General features: G+C 35.5%; 1 protein-coding gene across 3 annotated transcripts in view; it reads right to left on the bottom strand.

Moving 5' to 3' along the window:
- Positions 1–6,591, bottom strand: part of pemt (phosphatidylethanolamine N-methyltransferase) — a 29,265-nt gene extending 22,674 nt beyond the window's left edge. For 2 of the 3 annotated variants that reach the window (XR_015710454.1, XM_087782875.1), the window contains exons 1-2: positions 6,283–6,588; positions 4,243–4,350 (exon numbers count right to left, since the gene is read on the bottom strand). Coding sequence is in view for 1 of the 3 variants with exons in the window: in XM_087782875.1 (XP_087639001.1) it covers positions 4,243–4,350 (108 nt within the window). In the remaining 2 variants the exon portion in view is untranslated. Of the gene's footprint in view, positions 1–4,242; positions 4,351–6,282 lie in introns of all 3 variants that reach the window. The other variant, XR_015710453.1, reaches the window with a different exon arrangement.
- Between the last annotated feature and the right edge of the window lie 5,177 nt (positions 6,592–11,768).

Here is an 11,768-nt window from a genome sequence, read left to right on the forward strand (position 1 = left end):
TAACCTACGCAAGATAAGAATTAAATGACATCTAAACGACAGCTCTTGATATTGCTTTCCTAAACACATTGAGGTTGTGACTCATACATGTACGCACCGTCAGTGCGTGGGTACACTTGAGGTCACATCAACCTCGCAATCAATGTAATTGAATCATTTGGATAAAAAAAACATGAACATTTCTCTATGGGTTCAACTTCAGGGTTAAGTTAAGCCTGGGGGGTTAAGCACAAAATATACTTCTCAATATGTTACAAGACAGAATAGCTTGTTTGCAAGGCGTAATTTAAGAGTAAACTTAAATAAGAAGAGCTCAAATTTTTAAAAAGCTTAAAAAATATTCTTGGATATGAAACTAAAGATGTTCTTTTTAATGATATATACTGTATGTATATTAAATAAATACATCATCAATGTAATATATGCAGCAAGCATATCAATTTTTTTTGATGGATGTATCTACAACACAATAAAATTGAACTATTTTATTCTTGAAGCAAACAGGAGCTACATGACTAAAAACAAGCAAAATACATAACTCACACAGAATAAATTATTACTTGTCTCCTGTATTTAATTAGTTTCCTATTAGGAAACCTTCTTTTGACAGCATTGAGCTGTTCTTTAGAAGGAATCCCGAAAACATTAGCACATGTATAAAGTAGGGGATTGTTTTCTATGACTCTATGTAACTTAACCAGACATGCTTGTCTTTGATTATCTAATATCTGACGTCGTGAGATCCGCCCAAGGAGAGAAACGGAGATTTGAAAGAACACTCTCACACGCTGTGTCGTAGAACACCTCCAAGTCAGCTTGACTTCTAGCAAATTTGTCATTATTGTTAATCAAAGTGCCGAGTCGTGTTTCTTGAAGTAAGCGGCAAAGAAAGCATTAAAGCACACACGTGTTTTTCTACATCCGTCATGTCCAGAAAAGTAAATCCAGCGAGAAAACAAGATTTTTAATCAGACCGGCCAGTTTCAAGGATGTGAGGTGATTCGAAAGAATCACATGTTTCAAGTGCAGTAATAACAAAAGCCAAAACCAAAGACCAGAAGACACCAGAGGGACATTTTACATGAAGAAATTTGATATTAAAAGTAAATGGCCCTGAGGAAGATTAGATTAGGATCTCTGAGTATGACTTCTCAGCCCTGCTGATTTTTGAGTTTTGAGTCATAATTGTTATTTATTTAAGATGGAACTAAATATAAACCTTCTTAAGAGACTCAAACAATCCATTTAAAAACACAAATATCAAAATATAAATCAGAAGCATCCTATGCTGAATTTTTGTGTTCCCTCACATATAAACCCGACTCAAAGCTGGAAAAGAAGTCAGAGAAAGAAAAGTATCTTAAGTCAGAAAACAAGAAATTAAAAATACACAACACATGATGTAAACACAACTGCGATGTTCCAATGTTTTTCTTCATTTTTCATCCGCGGGTTTGCCACAGCAAGTCAGCCTCATTTTCACAGTACTTTCACAGTAATTACATTTAATATCATTTTTGAAACTAAGATTTAGCTAAATAAGCGGTTGTTTAAAAGTAGAGCTTCTTCCAAGAGTAAATAAAAATGAAAAAATGATGTTTCTTACTTAAACCCATTTAATACCCGATCATTCCTGGTTAGCAGTTATCTTACACTTTGACTGCAGTGTTCTTAACTATAAAAAAGGAGTTCAGTTTGTAAGCTTTTGCTGCTGGCACCAGATTCTGCATTCTGTAAACGAGTGTGTCATGTTAGCAGCTGCACATGATATCCCACACATGAACAGCGTCAGAACATGGCATGAGTAATGTAACAGCTGCAGTTATATTTGGCTTTTGAGAAAATAAATACATGCCGATTAAAATGAATTCGAGGCCTCTGATGATGACGACTGCAGAAAAGAACAATGGCTAAAGCTCAGTCTGCAGATGTGGTGGAGAAATTAAGCTCCCTCACGTGTCCAGCAGAAGTCTGCACAAAATTACAAGAAGTTGAATGAAAATAATAAAATGTTTTTTTACCCGTATTACCTCAGGAAATGGTGATCGTTACATTTCACTGTCCGTCAGATGGATAGAATTATCCTCTTATTTTCTATTTTTATTATTATTATTATTATTATTATTATTATTATATTTGTTCAGGCTTTTCCTTGATTTTCTGGAAGTCCTGTGTTGTTCTCAGTATTATCTTGATCTTTAAAGTATATACTTTTTTGAGTATTGTTTTGATTGTTAAAGCGCTTTGTGACCCTGGTCTGGAAAAGCGCTATATAAATAAATATTACTTACTTACTTACTTACTTATTTATGATGGATTGTTGCAGCTAAATTGGACAAACCTGTCGTCCATTCTTGTCTTAAAATGGATGAGGAAGCAGGAGAGAATGAAAAAAGAAAAGAGGGTAAAAAGGTGCGGGAGAGAGATCCAGAAATAACTCACCAGAGTAGTCTAAGGAAAGAAAAGAAGTCACGGGGAGAAAAAGACAAAATGTGATTCACCGAGACCCCCCTATGTATCACAGATGATGACGGAGGCGTCAGCTCGACCGGAAGAATTAATACACAGAGGATGAATGATGAAAGTTAAGACACTGATATGATTATACAATCAAAAATATAATATCAAAAACGGACAGACAGGTCACATTATGGTGAAAAGACAAATAAACAATTCAAATTATATTCTCACAAAATCTAAATTTCTTACATCTTTCTGATGTTCAGCGGGGTTAGAATTAAACGATGGCCCCAGCTGGGCACCATATCAGTCAGTACATCATGAAACTAGCGTAAATGTTCTTTGGAGGAGAGCTGCTTATGCCGCTCGGAGCTGGGTCACCTTATATTCAAAAGTATCTATTGTGCAGGTCACTGCGGCCAGAGTCGCCGTGTCTATGACCATCTCCTCTTACAAGAGGCCATCATGCACTGTACACCATCTGCGGACGGAAAATTAAAAAAACCTTTCCTTCCAAAATGAGCGGCAAGACGTGGGAGTTTGGTCGGAAAACGCGACCAGAACTAGACACGCTGGTGACAGATCGATGCTGATCGAATCATTCTGAAGAACGTCTTGTTATCTAGCCAAGATCTACCTGGATTATATATCTTGTTGGGTCTCTGACGTGACAAAAATTCACTAATACAAAGAGAATAAACTCATGTGAAGCAGCACGTGACCTACAGCACTCAATACCTTAGTGTTTCTGCAGATGCGTCTCACTGTTCTTGCCCTCAAATTTAATATCGAAACCTGAAAGGCTTTCCACCCGTCAGGAGTATCTATCAAGCACCCTCACAAGGTTCTGTCAGTCCTAATCCTTCTCCGGAGTAAGAACCATTACGCAGCATTAATCCAGCGGGGGAAAGTGTATATAAGGTCATTTGGGAGCCCTTCACCCTCACTATCATTTATTGTATTAGAAGTAAATGCTTGTTCTTTTTTTTCCAGGTGGGGATGGAGTGGATGATGAACAAGCATCCAGCTGGGCAATGAGGCTGTGTAATGGACAAATACAATTGTTAAAGCTGAGTCATGTTTTATTAGTCCCCATTAAAAGAGTCAAAGCAACTGGCGAGGAGAGGCACGTGTACAGGAACAGTGCTCGCGAAAACAAACAGTCTCTTTACAACTTTAATTATATTTTCTCCTTCATATTGTTCCGTCTATCTAGCATCCTGTCATCTATTTACCACTTGATCACACTACACTGTAGCACTTTTTTTTTCATTCAACACATTTGTTTATTATTTTAGCCTTCATATCATGCTTTATTTTTATCATAGTTTTTTCTTCTTCTATATTTAAGTTAAGTTTTTTTTTATTTCGTTTTTTTTATTATGATTTACAATTAACACACAAACAGTCAAAAAGTTTTTTAATTTTTGGGCCGTTAGATGGCAGTAGTCATTACGTCTTAACCAGCACGAGATCACGGCGATGACTAAGGATGAGAGGATACAATCGACTCAAGGTGCTATTGGAGCTGATGTTTGAACATATTTTGATTTCTAAGACAAATGAAAGCAGTTACACATTTGTCAAGCGTCGTGTGGTCTGTAAATTCTAAAACGCCAGAGTCAAGTACTCAGAAAAATTGTACAAATAGGTCCTTCAGTATGGTAATATTTATCGTTATATGGACTGTACCTTCTTGTCAATATACCACCCTAATGACCACAATGTAAGTGTGAAGTGTAGCGATAAGTAATGTGGTTCTGAGCCCACAGTTGTACATACCACATTCCAGAATAAGGGGTTGAAAACGATGGCTATCACTGCGATACAGAAGCCAGTGTCTTTGAAGTTGACGTGTTTCAGGAAGTGTTTCATGACAGTCAGGTCCATCTGAATAAAGGGACGAACATAAATCAAACACACAAAAATGTAAGATTGTTTTGATTAACCAAGATGATGCACGTAAACATAGTTAGCATCTTAGTAAACTCATTTAAAAATAAGGTTTAAAAAAAATACAGTGCATTTTTTGTTTAACCTAATCCACCTCTAAGGCTGACCAATTGCCCAGACTTTTTTGTTTTGCACTTATTCGTCTCCAAAGGCCACAAAGGCAGAATACAGTCTTGTGCTAAACACTCCCTTATTAATAGCGGTACAATACCATACCCTCATTATCCACTTCTCATTTCCAAGACATGTTTTAAAAGTAAATTAGGACTATGTAGCTAAAATATTAAGCAAATTAGTCTAAGTTTTCCAAGCTTCTTTTACACTTCTAGCTTCCACATCATTTTAAATAATCTGTCCTGATCAGTCTAAAAGATCTACGCATTGAAGTCGGTTCAAGTATCCTAAAGATGTTTAAAACTTAATTACAAGGCCTTTGCATTTTTCATTGTAAATCATTTTAATTGATTTGTATCTTACAAAAATCCCCTGGCAGCACTGCATTCTCCAGCTAGTATACAGTATGTATAATTTCATGACTACCGCACAGACAGTGACATCACTTCTGGGGAATAAAATAACGAGAGAATTCAAGTGTATAAATGAGGGAATGTCAATAAAAAATAACCAGATGACAGGAAGAGTTAATAATAAAAGTAACACCAAACAGAAAATTAGCATGAGCTTTAAATATGAATAGGACTTATCAAATGTTAAGTATTATTGATTTAAGAAATATTAAATAACATTAAAAAAAAAAAATAGGTTCCATTCATTTGACCTAAATGTGACTTATATCGGTCATGGGGAAAAACACTGCTTGTGTCTCAATGCAGCAATACTAGGACAAATATTGTGAATATGGAGATGTTGCGTGCCAAAAAAATTATATTTACTCCCGATGGATGTGAAAGAACAACAGTGTCTTCTATTCTACACACAAGTTGCTCTTTGTTTTGCTGCTAAAGGCAGCGATAAAGTGAGACATTTAGGTTTAGCTAAGAGCCTTAAAAACAAAGATACCACAAATGCATGCGGAAAAAGATGTGAGTACTGAGGTCAATAGTGGTCAAACTTTTACTGGTTGTACTATATCATAAAAGAAAAGCCACAGGTTTGCGTCAGAGAGAAATCATGACACTGTATTTAAAGACATTGTGCAGTTTATGGGAATATTACATGTGTGAGCCAAAATATTAAGCCTTTTTATGTTAAAATAAATAAAATAAAATAAAATAAAAGTCAGCTTACTTCAAGCCATTGTGACATGTTAATGAATCATTGATGATTTAATAATTTAGTGTTTAACTTTCCATATGTTGTCCATAAAGATGTTACTATGCCACCGAATTAGATCCTGAGATTAGAAACTATATTGATCCTGACTAAAAAAAAGTGGCTTAATTTATGTACTTTAATCAAGATTTATTCTGCAAAAAAGACCAGAAAATACCAGACAAAAAAGTGGTGATGCTGATGAACTGTTTATTTTCAGAATAAACATAACGGTGTTAATCAATAACCGGAAATGACAATTTGGCTTTCAAAATAAAGCTGAACGCGTTCCCAAACATGTATTGTTCAATGAGTCGAAAATGATTCCAAGTGATCGAAAACGTTTAGTTTAAACGTATTAAAAGTGTACTTAGTAAAACTACACAATGGTATTGCTAAACAGTGAACGTATCCACTTACAACCTTCATTTTGAAGGTGTACCTTCTCTCCAGGCGGGGTTTGTGCTGTCAACGTCTGACAAAGCTCGGCCAGCCATGCGAAATGACAACCTTATGATGCTTTTAAGAGCATCTTCCACTTTCTATGCGGCTTTGACACACGTTGTCACGACCAATATCGAGTTATATTTGTGTTACCTTCGAGTAGTCGACGTTGTTCAAGCCTCCGCAGCAGTCCAGTGTCACAGGACGGTTACTTTGTTTTTAGCTAAATGTTTGTTCCCAGCGACGCAGTTCATTCACACTGGTAACGCTGGAAGCTTCCCTGCTTTCATAGCAATACGAGAAGATAAGATATATTTTGCAATGACCAGTTCAAAGTGCACCTTTCGTGTCAAACGATAGCTGTCTTTCAAATGGCAATTCGACGTTGCTGTAGCTGTTCTCAATGCATCATGGGAAATGTAGTGTTTGTAGAGCGTCTCGTTATTTAATCGCTTATTGAAACATTCGGAATTAATGTAGAATTATATTTACCATTATTGTCATAACATGCATACTTGATCAATAATCAGACTTCTTTATACCTATTATAACTAAATTAAATATTTAAATGAATGAAAAACTTTTTTTTTTTTAAACCTTTTCTAGCCACACATAAATAACGCCTTTTCCTATGTTATTGTTATTAAACGTAACTAACCCATGAGTATTATGTGTAGAACTATTATATAGTGTATACATTTTGTAGTTTTGTTTTATGAGAGCAAACACTTACACATATTCTCAGTTTTATCTTGCCCTTTAAAGTATATACTTTATTGAGTATTGTTTTGATTGTTTAAGCGCTTTGTGACCCTGGTCTGGAAAAGCGCTATACAAATAAAAAATACTTACTTACTTACTTACTTACTTACTTACTTACTTACTATACAAATAAAAATTACTTACTCACTTACTTACATAGTATTATTTTTTATGTACATAAATATTGTAATATTAAAAGTGATAGTTTCAAAATTCACTCATTTAAATAAAATATATTGGATTTTATATAAGGAACGTATTATTTGCAAATAATCCCAACCCTTGGTCGACATGAGGGTGAGTAGAAAATGATTGAATTTTGGGTGAACTTTATGGATTCATTATATAAAATGAGACATCACTTCCTTGCCTTCTTTATTTTTTGTTTTGAACTTCCGTCAACGCCATTCCCACTCGCTCATCTTTCCTGTCATTATCCCTGCTGTTTGTTTGGAGCTAGGCGTTAACAAGCCGCCACATGTGGAGAAGGAGCTGTGTGGATCCTGACCATGAATAAAGTCTGTTCATCAGCTCGAGGGCTGCAGCAGCCGAGAACTTCATCACGTCAAATCAAAGGAGCATGACACAGGGCCAGCCTGCGGAGATTATGGCTGTAATTTCTTTCTGTCTGTCCGTCCTCCTGTGGTGCTGCCACTCCTTCTCCAGCCTGCAGCCTCCACTGTGTTCAATTAAATAACACAATTGCTTCATTGCTTGCTAATAATGAAAATTACATTCTGACTCATTTTTTTTTTTTTTATGTGGAAGTACACGTCATTTTTTCTATGCGTGTCCTTTAGTGCATAGATGCAAAAAAAAAAGTGTTGGGTAATACAGTTTTTAACGAATGAAAGCAGTGCATCATCACAGTTTTGTAAACATGGTTGTAAAACTCACTTTAAATGTTTTCATGTTGCTATGACTGGATTGAAAACCTTAAATAAAAACATTTAAGTCATTTCTTTGTAGAGAATGTATTACATTAGTAATAGCTTTGCAAATAAAATGACTTTTACAAAATATTCCATATACTTTATGGATAACAGTTTGTTTCAATCCCACATTCAGCAAACAAAGTATCAACTCTACAATGTCACGGTCACATATAGAATGGCAAAGGAAATGATCTTAGCCTTATGATAGAAAATGTACTCGCTTTAAAAGTATTTTCTTTATTTAAAAAAAGGTGTCAACTCTGAAATGTTCTATTGATTAGTCCAACAGTTAAATAAAGTGATAAAGCGTGAGCAGAAAGCTATATTTACAATAAATAATAATGTATTAATATATATTTTTTAATGTTAATATTCACATTTGTCCGTGTATTATGACAAGACATGTCATAACAAACGTGTTAATGATTGTTTCAGTACAAGGAAATATCAAGAATATTTTTAACATTAAACCATTTATACATTAAACACACAAAACATGACCATTTATCACTGAATCGTTTTAATTTCCTGCAAACTCGTACAACTTTACTTTACTAACTATATTTAGTCGAGTATAAAAATGTTCACAAATAAAAGTAATGATTAAATAACGTTGGCAGTCAGACAAAGATGTGAGATATGTAAACATGGAAAGTAAAAAATGTTATAAAAGCAACATAGCAGCATAATTGAGTTTTCTTGTTGTTGTTTACAGTACAATGTTTCCAAACCATAATACTCACAAAAGCTCAGGGTGGAACACATTGGCTCGAGGGGCAACAACAATAATCCTCACACTGACTTTTCCCACAGACCACAGTGAAGTTGTAGACACTGATGAAGACAAAAGATGGCCTGTCCTCACTGATCACTCCATCTGAACTGATACATGGGTTCAGATCACTTTCTTCATCGTAATGTATTAAAAGGAAATGTTCAGTCGTCTGGATCCTCACCTGAACCAGGCGATGGTAATAGTCTGCTGAAAGCTTCCCAGACGTAGAACCATAAATGGACGCAAAGTGCAAACTAATGCCTCACAGACGAGCCGTTGTCCGTATACTTTGGATGTTTAAAGCAATCGGTAACAGGAATATACCAGCTGGGTTTTTTTAAACTTTTTTGGACGCCACAACCTGACCTAAGGAAAAATGAAAACAGCTCGTGTGATATTTGTTCACTGAGACTTGTTTGAAGTTTATCACTTCAATAAAAAAAAAATCAGGTCTCAGATGTTTTCTGTTTATAGAGTGCCTGAACTCATGGCTACAGTAAAGAGCCTCTTTCATGTCATTCATTGTGACTTTATACGTCGTTTTTCATCATGACATGCGCAGCGGCAGACGTCCTCAAACCTTGGTGTAACCGATCTAATTAACTTTGTAAAACTGACTGAGCACCATCACACACAGACTGCTCAACGATAAGATATTTCTCTGTAAGTATGATGGCTGCACATCCCTAAAAACATTAAATAAAACATTAAAGGTCAACAAATGTGTTGATTTAAGTGTGTGTTAAATAGATCTTGGACTCTATTGTATCATCAGTATGTGTTTGTTTGTACAAAACTCTCCTTTCACTGAAATATTAACATAAGCAAATGTGCTTAAGCCTCGCCCACTGAATTACTCTCGATTTTCTGGAGTTGAATTCCTGTTTACCATAACCACTCTCCTGTGATCGATCAATCACTTAGGTTTGTCACCTTTGCGTCATTAATCCCGGAAGTCTCCACCTCTGAGGGACACGTTGTACAAACAAAGCGGGGCGTGATTACAGCTGGCCGGAGGAGGAGTGAAGACCGTTATTACAGCATATTGGATTCTTCTCTCGTAACCTCTCGTTCGCCGAGATTTCAGACGGGAGAGAACTTTTTAAAGTAAAAAGTTCAAAACATGGTCATGATGAGAGACTTACTGTATCTTGGAGAGGAAGACTTCAATGTTTGAAACATGTGAGTGAGTCAGGAGAGTTTAGTTTTCATATGAGTTGCCTTTTAAAGGGGATCATTTAATAACTCACAGCTTCTTATTTGGAAACTTTTTTAAACCAATTTTTTGTTAAAAAAGTAGCACTTATTTAATGTGACACAAGGCTTTTTATGACACAATCAAATGACCACTGCATTTTGTCTCAAAATCAAATCTTCAGCATAAAAAAACAAAAACTATGAAAAAACATATATTAGTATATTAATATAATATATTCCATACATATTTATCTGACGCTTTGTTCGAAAGCACATTCATCTGCTGTGTTTTTATTCTGAAAACATCTAATATAGAACTAAAAGTTTCCATGAAGAGGTTTTCCAGGAAGAAAAAAGGATGATAAAATCACTCTTGCCACAGAGAGTGACGCAGTCAAATGAACAGTTTGTGCCGAGAAAACATGATGCTAATCGTGAATTACTCTAAGGAGATGAATAAAGCATCTATCTATCTATCTATCTATCTATCTATCTATCTATCTATCTATCTATCTATCTATCTATCTATCTATCTATCTATCTATCTATCTATCTATCTATCTATCTATCTATCTATCTATCTATCTATCTATCTATCTATCTATCTATCTATCTATCTATCTATCTATCTATCTATCTATCTATCTATCTATCTATCTATCTATCTATCTATCTATCTATCTATCTATCTATCTATCTAAACACGTGGTGAGAGTTGGGAAAACAAGATAAATACAATTACATCAGGAGAAAGTAAACAAAACACATTCAAGCTTCCATCTTCATCTGCAATAGTATTTCATAGTAACATTTCCCACATATTTGCTCAGGGACCATAAAAGAAGGAATCAACCTATCGGCTGGTGTTGCGAGCTCACTGCCTGGAAGTACATCACACCTTTGTTAAACTCTTGTCCATCCTCCGAAGACCCGATTGTTGCCGCGGAAACCGATAAGCTGAGCAAATGTGTCCGACGGCGTAACGACTCGGTTGTACTTATCATTGTTTCAGACTTTGAAGCGTCTGCCTTTCCCGAATGGCGAGGTCTGTAATCGACACTGATTGCTACAGTACGGCTCGTCCATCGACTTGATAGCGGCGTGTGTCGGAGCTTATTGAGTTAGAAGACGGAGGACATCGTGCTCTCTGCGCTACTGGCTTACAGTAACAGCAGCTGACGCAGGTCTTGCACATGTCATCAAGATGTAGCTGATACCGCGTAGTGAAACTCCTCTGGTCGTGCACACCAGCGCCATTAGGGTTACGTCAGTCGCGTGTGTTGTTGTGGCCCCGGGAGAGAACACTGGCTTCCATTATTGGGAATTCCGACCATTGTCATGACGTTGTGACTATGTTTGATGTCATGATTCCTATTATGACTGTTCTGTACCTACTTTGAGCGGGAACACGTAATCATCATTGTAATAAAATGTGTTTTATTGACATTATTTATATTATATTAAATAAATAAAATAAAAATAAATACAATTAAATATAATATTTATATTATTTTATATTCGTGCAGGCTTTTCCATGATTTTCTGGAACTCCTGTGATGTTCTCAGTGTTATTTTGACCTTTAAAGTATATATTTTATTAAGTATTGGTTTTGATTGCTTAAGTACTTTGTGGCCCTGGTCTGGAAAAGCGTTCTATAAAAATAAATGTAATATATTTATATAAACTTACTGACTTACTTACATTATTGAACATCATTTTCTCTAATTAAAATTGTATAATAAACCTGTTATCAGTTATGTTTATTTTTGTCATAGCCCTTGATGTTTTTAAACTAGTTTAACAAGTAGTTATTGGGCCTTACAAGGGTTAATGCAGCATTAAACTTGCTGTTATCGAGTTAGTTTCAGGGTTAAACTCTTAAGTCCGGACCCTTGATTAGTGTCAACACTTGTTATCAGTGTTCTACAGGACTTGGTCTTCTTGACCTCCACAAAGTCTCTGAATGTAT

The sequence above is a fragment of the Callionymus lyra genome, chromosome 2, assembly GCF_982586985.1.
Source record: "Callionymus lyra chromosome 2, fCalLyr1.hap1.1, whole genome shotgun sequence".
Taxonomy (NCBI): domain Eukaryota; kingdom Metazoa; phylum Chordata; class Actinopteri; order Syngnathiformes; family Callionymidae; genus Callionymus; species Callionymus lyra.